At 48.1% G+C, this 13,311-nt stretch overlaps 6 protein-coding genes across 6 annotated transcripts; 4 read left to right on the top strand and 2 right to left on the bottom strand.

Moving 5' to 3' along the window:
• Positions 1–4,654: 4,654 nt before the first annotated feature.
• On the top strand, positions 4,655–5,332 carry PG997_002520 (uncharacterized protein; the record flags this gene model as incomplete). The annotated part of the gene is made up of 1 exon (XM_066806835.1): positions 4,655–5,332. The coding sequence occupies one exon, from the start codon at positions 4,655–4,657 to the stop codon at positions 5,330–5,332; it is 678 nt and encodes a 225-aa protein (XP_066670453.1).
• Positions 5,333–6,044: 712 nt separating this feature from the next.
• Positions 6,045–6,653, top strand: PG997_002519 (uncharacterized protein; the record flags this gene model as incomplete). The annotated part of the gene is made up of 1 exon (XM_066806834.1): positions 6,045–6,653. One exon carries the CDS (start codon positions 6,045–6,047, stop codon positions 6,651–6,653), a length of 609 nt encoding a protein of 202 aa, XP_066670452.1.
• Positions 6,654–6,692: 39 nt separating this feature from the next.
• Positions 6,693–7,647, top strand: PG997_002518 (uncharacterized protein; the record flags this gene model as incomplete). The annotated part of the gene is made up of 2 exons (XM_066806833.1): positions 6,693–6,920; positions 7,330–7,647. The coding sequence occupies 2 exons, from the start codon at positions 6,693–6,695 to the stop codon at positions 7,645–7,647; spliced, it is 546 nt and encodes a 181-aa protein (XP_066670451.1).
• A 126-nt stretch (positions 7,648–7,773) lies between these two features.
• On the top strand, positions 7,774–8,148 carry PG997_002517 (uncharacterized protein; the record flags this gene model as incomplete). The annotated part of the gene is made up of 2 exons (XM_066806832.1): positions 7,774–7,872; positions 7,954–8,148. The coding sequence occupies 2 exons, from the start codon at positions 7,774–7,776 to the stop codon at positions 8,146–8,148; spliced, it is 294 nt and encodes a 97-aa protein (XP_066670450.1).
• A 503-nt stretch (positions 8,149–8,651) lies between these two features.
• PG997_002516 (uncharacterized protein) lies at positions 8,652–10,325 on the bottom strand (the record flags this gene model as incomplete). Its single annotated transcript, XM_066806831.1, has 1 exon — positions 8,652–10,325. One exon carries the CDS (start codon positions 10,323–10,325, stop codon positions 8,652–8,654), a length of 1,674 nt encoding a protein of 557 aa, XP_066670449.1.
• An 837-nt stretch (positions 10,326–11,162) lies between these two features.
• PG997_002515 (uncharacterized protein) lies at positions 11,163–12,396 on the bottom strand (the record flags this gene model as incomplete). The annotated part of the gene is made up of 3 exons (XM_066806830.1): positions 11,163–11,404; positions 11,478–11,617; positions 11,693–12,396. 3 exons carry the CDS (start codon positions 12,394–12,396, stop codon positions 11,163–11,165), a joined length of 1,086 nt encoding a protein of 361 aa, XP_066670448.1.
• Positions 12,397–13,311: the final 915 nt, after the last annotated feature.

The following is a 13,311-nucleotide window of genomic DNA, read 5'->3' as shown; positions in this document are numbered from 1 at the left end:
AAAAGGCGTACAGGAAAGAAATTAAAAGTCTTATGCGGGCGCATATTACCCATATCTTAAAAGAGAACTTCCTACCAGCGTTTTTAAAAGCATTCCAGGCGATTTTCACCGTTTCGAATATACAAGGAGGCTTTCGAGGGACAGGACTCGTTCCGTACGATCCGAAATATGTTATTTTACAGTTAAATATAAAGCTACGTACTTTAACACCTCCGGGGACGTCTTTTAGCTTACCTATTCTTTAAGAATTAAAGACTTTAAATAACTCGATTAAAACTTAATTTTAAACCGAATACGTTCGAAACCGTATCGTACGGCATTAAAATAGCTCTCCGATATCGATTTTAGCTAAACTTAATTAAATTACGAAAAGTATAACGTAAATAATATACCGGCTCGCTTTTTTAAAGGGTAAAATAACCGCATTATAAAAGGTAAATAAAATACTTAGCCGGCGCCGCCGTATAAAAAAAAACGGCTATAGGATAAAGAATCACTTCGTATATAAACTAAAAAAACCTGCAGTCTTAAAGGGACGTTAATAAACAATTACAGGATAAATCGCGCCGGAGTAGTAATCGTACGAAAAGGCTTAAGACGCGCCCGCGACGCTATAGAATTTACGGGGAGCCCGGGTATAATACGCGTACCTATTAAAATAATATAAAAGTATTTAAAAAGGAGGATTCCGATTAATTTTAATATATTAAATGCGTTATAGTGGAATTAATTTATATTTCGTTATACGAGGCTTAAAAAGTGTTTAATTAAACCGTGTGTTTAATTAGACCGTGGATTACGTTAATGCTTAATTTAATTTAAGAAGACCGGATCGGTTTAATTATTTAAGCGACACGAAAGCCCTTAAATCTATTAAGTAAAAGAGATGCTGCAAAAGTATACGACGTTCCTAAAACTATTTTATATTACCGAATCTACGGCCGAACTTTACGACGCGATATTTAATACCTACGGTATAAATTAAATACGAATAAAAAGAGGTGCTTTATAAATATATAATTAATTTAAATACCCGCGGAATATCTCCTAAGATCGCTAGTGTAAAAAATATAGCCAATTTCCTTACCGCGTCGCTGGCGGCGAACGTGTCGGCAAGCACTAGGTTAGGCGATTTATTAACCGTAACCTAGACCTTAAAATTAAAATAAATCGTCGATACGATTATTAAAGGGCCTTTTATAAAAATTCGAACGTTATTTCCGGCTAGTTTAGGCTAATCGCGAATATAAAGGCTAAATACGGTATTTTAAACGAAGATATATAGAATTTCGACGAGACCGGCTTTATAATAAATATAATCGGGTTAATTTTCGTCGTAATACGCGCCGATCGGCGTAGGAAGGCGAAGTCGGTTTAGCTTGGCAATCGGGAATAGTCGACGGCGATTAAATGTATTAATTCGTAAAGCTAGTGTATTCCGCTTTTTTTAATCGTTTAAAATTAATATTACCTCGTGAACTAATCGCGCGAAAATAGTTTACCGGGCGATTAAATAATTAAACCGATTTTTAATAAATAAACTAATAATAAAATAAGCTTAGACTAAATTAAATACTTTAATAAATATATTAAATTATAAACGAAAAGTCGCTACCGCCTCCTAATTCTCGACGGCCACGAGAGCTATATTTCGGCCGAATTCGAGGTATATTATTAAAATAACGATATTATTATTATTAATATATCTCCTTATTTATCGCACCTGCTTTAACTTTTCGATATAGTATTTTATTCGCCTTTAAAGCGTGCTTATTCGAAGGAAATCGAGCTATTTATTAAGGCCTTAATAAACTATATCACGAAGTTCGAGTTCTTTATCGCGTTTAAAGCTGTATATTTCGCTATTTTCATAGAAACTAATATTAAATTTAAATTTAACATATCCGGCTTAATACCTTATAACCCGAATAAAGTAATTAATAAGTTAAATATGTATCTCCGGACGTTTACACCTGGCCCATCCCGTCCGAAAACGGTTAGTACCTATAACCCTTAAACGCTATTTAACCCTTAATAAATAACTAAGTATTTTATTTATATTAAAAAAGGATATTTACTTATTAAAAAAGCTCTTCGACGCCGATTTTAAATACGGTAAATTAAATAGCGAAGGGTATAATTAAAATAGCTTATAAAATAATTTTTATATATAATCGGATACGTATTTTAAAAAGGCTAATTTGGCCCTTTTGAAGCGCCGGAGAGCTAAAAATCGCGAGTCCAGCTTAAAAAAACCTTTACAATTAAGGAATCTCGAAGGCTGCAGGACGAGAAGGCAAAAGGGAAGCGTCCAGCGACCGACGAAGGCGAAAATAGTAGTTTATTAAAGCGGCGCGCGACGGGCGGCAGGCGTTGTAGTATTTACGGCTAAATAGGTTATAATACGCGAACATGTGAAAAAATATAGAATTAAATAGCGATTCGGATAGGGAATAGTTTTAATTAATTTAAAATATCGTGGTTAAAATAACTTTTAAAAGTATTAAGAAGTAATAAAGGTGAACCACTTAATAATACAGGCCACTTAATAATAAACCACGTTAGCGAAATATATAGCTTTAAACGCGATAAAAAACTCGAGCTTCGTAATATAATTTATTAAGGCTTTAATAAATAACTCGATTTCCTTCGAATACGCGCGTTTTAAAAGCGAATAAAATACTATATTTAATAATAAAAAGAAAATAAAAAAAATAAAGAGGTATATTAAGCGTAATAATGCCGTTATTTTTATAGTATACTTTAAATTCGGCCGAAATATAAGTCTCGTAGCCGTCGAGGATTAAAAGGCGATATAAACCCTTCGTTCGCGATTTAATATATTTATCGAAGTATTTAATTTAATCTAGGCCTGTTTTATTATTTATTTAATTATTCGAAGTCGGTTTAATTATTTAATTACCCGGTAAGTCGTATTCGGTAGCTTAGTTCGCTAGGTAATATTAGTTTTAAACGATTAAAAACGGCGGGATATATTAGCTTTACGAATTAATGTATTTAATCGCCGTCGGCCATTCCCGATTACTAGGTTAAACCGACTTCGCCTTCCCACGCTAATCGGCGCGTATTACGACGAGTATTAACCCGATTATGTTTATTATAAAACCGGTCTCGTCGAAATTTTATATATTTTCGTTTAAAATACCGTATTTAGCCTTAATATTCGCGATTAACTTAAACTAGCCGAAAATAATACCTATATTTTTATAAAAAGCTTTTTAATAATCGTATTAACGGTTTATTCGGGTTTTAAGGTCCGGGTTTCGATCGATAAAGCGCTTAACCCAGTGCTTACCGACGCGATCGCCGCCGCGCGACGCGGTAAAAAAGATTAGCTATATCTCCCACAATACTAAAATTAGGAGGCATTCCTCGAGTATTTAAATCGATTATATAATTACGAAACACCTTTTTTAATTAAATTTAATTTATATTATAAATTTCGGGTATCGCGTCGTAAAATTCGGCCGTGTATTCGGTCGCGTAAAGTTTTATATAAGACGTCGTACGTAGCGGCAGCGTGCTTTTTAATTTAAATAGTTTAAAAGGTTTCGTATTATTTAAATTATTAAAATAATTCGCTTTTCTTAAAATAAATTAAGCATTATAATTATAAAGTTATTACGTATTAAAGTTTAATAAAATAGGTCGAATAGAAAAGTGGGCGACTTAGTAATATAGGCGACTCGGTAATAAACCACGTTAATGCTTTTCTCTTTTATCCTTTTTTTTCTTCTTTTAATTAACACTTTATATATTATTTAACGCTTTTTACCGTGCGATAAATACGAATATAGTAATAATTTTTAAAGCTAAGAAAAATTATTACTTAATTAATAAAATCGCTTTAATTAAGGTTTATTTTCGATTATATTTATAAGGTCGCTTAGAATAATATTATTTATAAAACGTCGGTTTTATATTAATATCGAATAAATCTTACGGTTAGCATGTTTTACTTTTAAGGGTTACTTTATTAATAGTCAGCTAGTTAATATCTCGCATTTAATTTAACAGATATTTATCCGATGGAATAGCGAAGCGATTACGCGGTACGTGCTACAGGCGTTAATTATAATCGCAGTGTAATGTGACTATGGAACGCAAGCAACCTCACATCCCGCCGGTGTGTATTTAGGTGCCTAACGGAGGGGGTACCAAGTGTTCCTGTGGCACAGTTCACATCCCGAACCAACTTGACATGTGTCATCATTTGTGGTTCAACTGGTATCACTCTCGCGGCACATATCCCATCGAAGAAACAATATTATATCACTCCCTCCCATATTTCTTATCCAAGTCAAGACAAGGTGCCCATCACTTTCTGTATTCGGACATAGCGATTCGTCTATTCTTGCGCATCACCGCTCGAAACCACCACCACCCACTCATACTCACACACACGGCTTGGTCTGGTTTGCGCATCTCCTAGCCATGAAGTTCATTCCGTCCCCTTCCGAAAAAAGGGTCCATCGACCCGGTGCAATCCCCCTCACGCTAGGCTGTTGTGTTCGCCAAGAAGATTGCGTTTGCGATATTCTTGATTCTCTTGATGTAGGTCTTGCCAATCTCAAACGCTGCAGATAGAGGGGCATGCTGACAACAATGTGCTTTTGAACGCAGTTCGCTGGCGATGGAATACGAGAGCTACACAGTCACATGGTATCATCACTTCCCCGTGCCGAATGGCCCAGGCATTATTTGGGGCGTCCTGGATTTCTTGGACATTGATGTCTATGGCACAAAACATCGTTACGATCCCGATGCCCCCACACCTTATGAAAGCGCAAAGCCATACTTTCTCAACACAAGCTCGGCAGACGCCCCAAGAGTCACCTTCACGGCTACACATATTCATGTGTTCTGCTATCCCAAGCAAGGGTCCAGGGAGATCCTCGCACTGGAGGACGCCACCCTCGTTGACTTCGACTACCTCGAGCTGGATCGCTTCGAGGATACGTACCATCGCTTGGCAGATCAAAAGGCCGAAGACCACTTCTGCAGTCGCCTGCGTCATCTCGGAGCCAAGCGTTGGACGAGCATGGAGCGGTTCAGGGTCGTCACTGCCGCCACCGAGGGCTATGTGGATTACGATACGGCGGCCACGGTGCCTGATGCGCTACGCAAGGTGCCGCCATCCCGCTTCGAGCGGAGCTGGCACTCTTTCTGCGTCGCGTATGGGGGCAAGGAGGTCCTGTTTGTTGAGGTACCGAGACGGATTCCGTGGCTGAGACATCTGCCAGCTTGGAGGACTGATGTTAAGGTTGTGGAAGGGCAGGCCGAATGGGAGAAGGCTGAGGATTTCCTTTGAGCAGGAGGGTATGGGCTCTGGCGGGCAACATGGGCGAAAAATGTTATGTGCTTGAATACCACTTTGGCGCAAAGAGCCTGAGTATCGCTGAGGCTATGGAAAGGGTATCGGGGAGAATGTCATCAAGACTGCAGAGGGATGAATCTAGTGTTTCTGTATATATGGGTGCTCTGGGGAGCAAAATGTTTCTCCAAGTGTTTTTGGTGGCCCATTGACGGAAACGGCCGCGACACTGTCAAAACTTAAGCTCTCAGTCAAACGAGGTCAATTGCAACTGAACTCTCCCATCAAAGTATGCATCCTCATCGTCAACGCCAAAGGCCGCAAAGTGGGGTTGGCTGTTGAACACTGGAGAAAGGGGCATTTCCCGCCTGTTTGCTTTCTCCATTTCCTCCCTACATAAGCATAGTTCAACTTTCTGATTCAACGCAATAAAGCCTTTCAATTCAATTCCTTCTGGGCTGTAGAAACAATAGCTCAACAATTGCGACCGAGCCAACTGAAAGATTGGCGCTCGCTCTCAGGGGCCGGATAGGAGACAGTACGTTCCACGCCATCTCAAGGGCAGCGCCTTCAATGCCGTGACACGAACACAAGCACCGCATCTCAAAACTCGTTGCCTTGTCAATTTGCAACGTGGGACTTACACCCAGACTCCCACGCGTTACGTCCAACGTCACACGAACGTCACACGCGGCTCTTGGGAGCAAGCATGAATCCAGTCGACCAGAGACCGGGGCCACACAGGCCTTATTACCACATTGCCAAAGACGGCTTGCGGGTTCTCCTTGACATATTTGGCTTCTCACGAGATGCATCTGTGCGGCAGCGAGATGTTGTTCTCGTAGGGATCGACTTCGAGAATACCCTTCTGTTCAAGGAGGAACTCCCCGAAGATGCGGAAACACAAGTCGGGCTCGCCATTTTGGACACGAGAGATCTCAGCTCCATCGAGCCTTCAAAGATGATTTCCACGTCTAACCTGGTCACTGGATCAGCGGACTACTTCGAGAGAGCAACACAGAAATTCCTGTTCGGGAATTCCATTTTGATCAGCACCAGTGACATGGCTCACCAGATCAGTAGTCTCATCCCCCACGGCCGCGACGTTATCCTTGTTGGACATGATATCAGGCACGAAACTCATATACTTTCGGGGCTAGGCTTTCACAGGAAAATTGAGTGCTGCCTCGATACATTCAGAATCACTGGCCACGTCCTCCCGTATTTCATGCTAAAACTCGGGGAGCTCCTGACCGAGCTGGACTGCCCCTACAGCCGGTTGCACAATGGCGGAAACGATGCAAACTTTACGTTATGAGCTCTTCTACTTCTGGCAGCCAGGGCCGCCCGAAAGGGCATGCAAGAGAGCTGGGGTGACATGGTCCGTCTGTTCGAAGAGATTGCGAGATCTCCGTACCACATCGCTCCCACGATTCCGCTTGAACGGGAGAAGCTCATAGCAGAGCAAAAGGCGGCTGCGGCTGAGCGGAGAGCGAAGAAACATATCAAGAGAATAAAGAATACGCGCAAGTACCAGTCAAGGTTCTGGAGCAACGAGGAGCAGGAACAGATTCGCGATGAAAGGGTAATCAAGAAGTTATTCAAGGAGTTGCCTTGGGTATAAGCACGGACGGCAAGCGAAAATCCCGCCTCTGTTCAAGGAGCGACCAAGAACGACTAGCTCAGCTGCACGACATTCGGAATCAGGGTCCCAGCACGTCTGTCTAGCATCTATTCGTCTTTACTCCCCGAAGCAGCAAAACGCTTCTGTTCGATCTTCTTCAGGCTAAGAGTTAGCGATCTCGTAAATAAATCTTGTGTAGTTTGACGGAAGTTTCTTTGGGTAGCCGAGACTCCATTGCTGCCGGAAGTGCTTTCTGAGTTGGAGGAAGTGGGGTCTCTAAGGGCTGGCCCGCGATGGCATTGATTGACATGTTCTTTTATATACTTAATCATATGCAAGCCCAGTCCAGGCCATACGTTTCTTCATCGAGTCGACGCTTTCGGAGAGCACGGAGAACTTCGTGCCCTGGTCCCTGCTGCGGCGACACAACGCCGACTTCAACAAACCCGACAAGCTTGGCCGCACGACATTGCATTATGCGGCGGCAACCAGCCACTGGATATCCGATTTCAAGATGCTTATCGAACTTTCCAAGGTCAATATCAACGCTCCCGACGTCGATGGATGGACGCCGCTCATCTGGGCATGCATGAATCGAACACCCTGGACCGCACCGGATATCGGCCGGCTCCTGCTGCACCGCGGTGCAGACATATGGGTCACGGCGGAGGTGGGCGGCGAGCGCTGATCGCCCCTGAAACTTTGGCGCTTCCAAGGCGGGGTCCCCGACGAATACCTGGCCGCGCTGGAGCCGAAAAGCCATACAAAATGGGAACGGCAGAAAGATAGCCAACGGGGTGTGAAGAGCGGCCCGATGACCGAGCGCCAAGCATGGGACGACGAGTTTCACGAGATTGAGCGCGGCTGGGGGTCGTTCCTCGAAGTCCAAGACAGGTGTGGCGGGTGGTTTACGGTATGTATTTAGTTGCCCCTGAGCTATACCGCCACTTCCATGATATTACAAAGGTCAGAGTGCTAATCAGTTTTTCAACAGCCCTGTCGAGGATTGCGTTGGTTCTGTAAGGCGGAGCGAAATCCGGGCCCCTTCATGCTTTACTACAAATGCATTCCGCATCATGGCATCCTGCACCCCCAGCACGAGCACTTCCAAGAAACGGGTTTCAAGTTCCAGTATCAAGATGACTACGACGACTTTAGCGATGATTATGACGAGGATGGTCCATGGTGAGTCAGCCGCATACTGGCTATGATGCAACAAGTGTAGTTTGATAGTTTCCATTTTACTCGGCGTTATTCAATCACGGTTCGGTTGGGGGCTAGCAAGCTCAGGGTTGTTCTTATATCGTGTTATAACTCTGGTACCCAGCGTCACTCCAGTATTGACGCTCTTCCCGGTAGTGGTTTCTCTCAAGTATGTCCCTATTTTGGTTGTAGCACTCCCACCGGAGAGTTACCCAGCCTTAAATTAGGAAGTTGCAGTCTATTAAGGTTCACTTGGCCCCATGTGGATATTCTAGATGAGTCAGTTGGACTCCGTATCGTGTAGGTTAACTCCGAGATGGAGACTCGGATCGTAAGGGAAGGTCGGCGAGAAATTCGAACAGAGTTCATCATATGCTGGTCTCATTAATATTAGAGTTAATTCAGCCTATCTACTACTTGGTAAGTAAGTGCGTGACCACTTCTCGTGACTTCGCAGTAGTCAGCCGAGTCGGTCCAGAAAAGGAAACCCTACACGGGCGTCTTGGCCTGGACCTTGAACGGGTGGGCCTCGGTATTGTACACAAAGTAATTCTTATGCTCGCCGCTGCCCGGCGCCTTATCGAACCCAACGTCCCACTCGCCCTTGTTCTCCGCCTGGATGAGGTACTGGTACTTGAGCGTCTCGGCCAGCATGAAGCTCTGCATGATGCTTCCCCGGATGCCGCCGCCGTCCTCCTTCAGGACATTGCTGATGGACCCGAACCCACCCGGCACGCGCATGGTGCGGTTCTGGGCCAGGGTGTAGGCCCAGGCCACGTCGCGCCAGTACGCGTCGCCCGTCCACTGGTGCGCGTAGTACCAGCTCTCGACGGCCTCGGGGGCCTGACCGGCCGCTGTGTAGTAGTCCTGCAGGTAGTAGCCGGCCCGCTCGTAGTAGGCCGTCTGGTTGGCGTACTCGGGGTTGGTTTTGAGCTGTTCCACGTCCCAGAGGTACAGGGCCGGGCCGATGCCCGCCGCGGTCTGCCGGTACCCGTTGGCGCACCATTCGCTGAAGTTCAGGCCGTAGGGCAGCCAGTCTGGGCGGTCGAGGGCCGTGCTGCCAAGGATGAAGGCGCTGCCGATGAAGCAGGCGAGCGATTCGGAGTAGTTGACTTGTTGTGTGCCGCTGAAGGCCGTCGCCATGGTGAGGTCCGGGCGCGATGTCGGGTGCGACAGGAGGTGCGCAATGGTCGAGTCGGCGGCCAAAGTGAAGCGCTCTCCGTACTTGGCGTACTTCTCCGGGTCGTAAACGTACATCTTGACCAGGTACTCGTAGGCCGAATCGTTGCCCGAGACCCAGCCGCCGTACTGGTCCAGGATCGCGCCCGTCTCGACGCTGAAGTTGCCGCCCGTCAGGCCGGGCCAGACCTCGGACGAGGGCGTCAGCCAGTAGCTCTCGGTCTTCTGGGCCAGCTCGCCGTACTGGGGGTCGCCAGTGAGGTCCGAGAGGTGCTGCCACTCGAGCACGAGGGTACCCATCTCGGCCAGGCCGGCCGTCTGGGTGCCGTCAGCCATCTTGGCGGCGTCGCTGAAGGTGCGGTTCTCGATGAAGAGGGAGCCCACGGGGATTCCCGAGGTCGTGTTGAAGGCGAACTTCAACGTGTCGGCCAATGTTTTGGCCTGGATCAGCAGCGTCTCGACCTTGGTGGTGTTGACCTTCAAGTGGCTGAACGGCCCCTTGAGCAAATCGTACGAGGACAACATGCCGCCGAGATAGCGGATGTTGGTCTCAAAGAGGCTGACGACGCTAGGCTCCGGGGTGTTGGTCTTGGTGAAGTCGATGGTGGGAATGTAGTCCAGGATCGTGTTGACGATATCCGTCTGCTCCATGATGATGGCCGTGTCCAGCCCGTCGACGGCCGTGGCGCCCCCAGCCGTTGCGGTCGTCGGAGTAGTTGCCGTACAGCGGCCGCAGCGAGTCGTGGGGAAGGCCTGGGTGTAGTAGGCGTTCCATGCGAACCGGAACTGCTCGACTACGGCCGCGGCGCGGACGGTCTGGTTGGTCTCGAAGTCGGTGTAGTCATAGCCAGGACCTTTCTGCTTGGGGTAGGCCAGTGCGGCGGTGGAGGGCTCATCTGCAGGAGCAGAAACCACACCTGGAATGACCTGCCCAAGCACGGCGGCATAAGATGCCAGCCGGAGTGATAGATTAACTCCAACCATCGCGAACGATTGACTTGAAGCACTGGGAAAATGACAGAGACTTCTTGACCGGTCTTTGGCACGGATCCAGCAGGTAGGATGCGTGGAGACTGACTGACAACCCCCGAGACAACGGGGGGGTCCAATCTTGGTTTATATCCCGCTGCCAGATAGGAGAGACACCCGACCGTGTCCAGCCACCCAGTTGCATAAATGACCACTCTAGATAAACTTTACCGGGGTCTAGTGGACTAGGGGGCCGCGAGATTACAGAATGCGACACACTTATGCAGGCTTCCGGGATTCCCGCACCAGACAACCACCACGGGCACCCCCGCCATCCCCGCCGATCCCACGCAGGTCGAGTCGGCCATCATGACAGTCAGGGGAAATATGTAGTTAGAGAGTCTATCAGAATAAGCCTCAAAAAGGCCCTTCTGTATGAGACTTCGACTCCATGTCGGGCTGGAGGCAGTATACCCGTGGACGGGGTAGCCGGGCCATTATATAGCAAGCAGGCAATGGGGATCAATTGGCCAAGGTATTTGAGTTACGTATATGCAAGCAATTAAAAGGCTAGACGCGCTTGGCAGGCCTATTCTGCGACGCAGTGAGTTCGGATGAACTTTGGTCCTATACCCAAGACATTCCCTCCTTGGCTCGCAGAATCAGTCCACACTTGGGCAAGATGGTTTCGACAGTTGACTCTTCGTCTAATGCTGGGGGAAAACACATGTTCCACGCTACAAAGGCCTAGTCCAAACTGTTTCCATCCGAGCCCTTGGGGGAGGTCAGGAGAATCTGAGTTAATAGCGTTGTCTGTCATTCGCTCGGTCATGACCCCCTGAAAATAGTATGTTACATGAGATGTACCATCAAAGCAGCGCTGAAAGCTACCAAGAAGCCGGGGTACAGATGGCTAACTCTACAAGAAGAAGATCTAGCCACCGGAGACGATGCATTACCCTTCGTTTCAGGGGCCGCGGGTCTCGTATAACTGCGGAAGAAGACCTGCATGAGCTCGCTGGCTTGGATGTGCGTGGGGACATCGCCCGCCGCCAACTGCGAGAAGTTAGGATCGGTGGACGGCCAGACATGCTCTGCCGTAGTAAAAGGGCTGTCAGTACCATGTACATATCGAATTAGACAAGGGGATCTCGCGGGAACTCATACTCATTGTGTCAACCTTGTAGTGCTGCAGGGCCCCCTGTGCACCCCGGCACGTCCACTTCAGGTGGTGCATCGTGTTGTTGAAGCTGTCCTGTTGTTCCGGCGGCGTCTGGCAGCCGTTGCGGTCCGCCCACCACGAGAGCCTGGAGAAATATCAGGCATGATCGAAGACAGACATGCAAGTAAATCAGAGACACTGAGTGGAAGAGATTATTTACCAGTCGGCGATCGGGGGCTCGTATCCGCCTTCACCCTGCCCGCCGTCGTAGAACACGCTCTCATCGGCTCCACCATGAAACTCCAGGGTGGGCGTCAGGTCCCGCGCGGGCTTGCACCCGTCGCCATCGGGGCCGTGAGCATCGGTGTAGTAGGCCCCCGCGACGGGCGCGAAAGCTGCGAACTCGCCTCCGACCGTATCGTTGCAAGCGAGGGCCCCGACGAAGCCGGCGCCGTTGGACATACCCGTCGCGTAGACGCGCGCGCTGTCGACGCAGTAGCGCGTCCGCAGGTCGGCCAGCAGGTCCGCGGTGAACTGCAGGTCCTGCGGGACCGTCGCTTTCGAGTAGTTGGCGCCCGCCCAGGCCTGGTCGACGCCGTTGGGGTAAACAACGATCTTGTCGGGCGCGAACTCGTCTAGCCGGCTGTCCAGTTCCAGAAACAGGCCGATGCCAGGGTGGCCGTGATAGCCCACCAGGACCGGGTATTGTTGTGTTGATGAGTAGTTACTCGGTAGGTGCACGGTGTAGGTCCGCACCATGCCGCCGCTCGTGACCAAGTGCGGGAGGGACGACGAGATGTTGGCGGGCCGACCGCACCCCGACAGGTCTCCGCCTGTGTAGATATTCCCGCTGTCCCGCTTTCCGAGGGCCGTGGAAACAGCCCTGGTAGCCAGGAGAGATGGCAGCAAGACGTATTTCCACATTGTCTTTTTGTTGGGTCTCGTTTTACGAATTCTGAGGAGCGATCATGATGATCCAGGAGATATGTGAGATAGATAATGTCGCGTCCCACCAAGGTCCTCATTGTCGTGGCGCGTTGACCAAGGAAAGCCAAATATATGGTGCATACCAATAATATGACGTTCCCGATGCTTCCGCCGGTTGCAGACTGGTTGCCGACGCGCCTGGGGTGTGACGCTACCCTGTGGTCTGCGCATTTTACGTCATCTGCTGTTGCCGAATCAGAAGGCCGAAGCTGGTGACCTGAACGCGGGGTTGGCTGCCCCTTACCTGAAGAATGCGGCAAATAGCACCTATTGAAGTTAATATCGAGCAAGCGAGCTAGATCACCAAGTCCACCCCAGTCAGAGATGAAGATGGTTCCCACCAGTCCAAAAATATCCCAGTCGATGCGCGGTGGTTCTCTGGACCGACCGATTGATCGCAGATTTCTGTCTCCAAGGATACATCATCGTCATCTCTCAAGAGCTAGGCGTACTGCAAACACACCAAAACACATCACACATGGTAATTTTCTGTAGCTGCCCCACCAAGCTCCCCCAAACTTCCCCATCTTTCACTTCAGCACTTGAACACATACTTGGATATACCCAGCATCGTTGCTTCTGAGAGGCTTTGGCTGTGTTTCTGTCAACGTTCTCCAAAAAAGGCCAAGATGAGAGAGCGAACAAAACCATCAATCCGTGTTGGTCGACTACAGGTAAGTAGGTAGGTAGCAAGCATCCACTGTACGTATAGACTCCAGCAGCAGCGGTTGTCTGGTTGTCCTGCGCCAAGGTGATGATGGACAATGCTGATGCTTATTCCCCGATGCCCCCACTGGACTTTAGTGCATCGGTGCCTGACTAGCGGCGGGGACCAGGCGGGTTTCAGTGGGT

This window comes from Apiospora hydei (genome assembly GCF_038363865.1).
Source record: "Apiospora hydei strain CBS 114990 chromosome Unknown utg000004l_segment0_segment0, whole genome shotgun sequence".
Classification (NCBI taxonomy): domain Eukaryota; kingdom Fungi; phylum Ascomycota; class Sordariomycetes; order Amphisphaeriales; family Apiosporaceae; genus Apiospora; species Apiospora hydei.
Note: the sequence above shows the minus strand (reverse complement) of the source record. Positions and strands in the feature narration are given on the sequence as shown.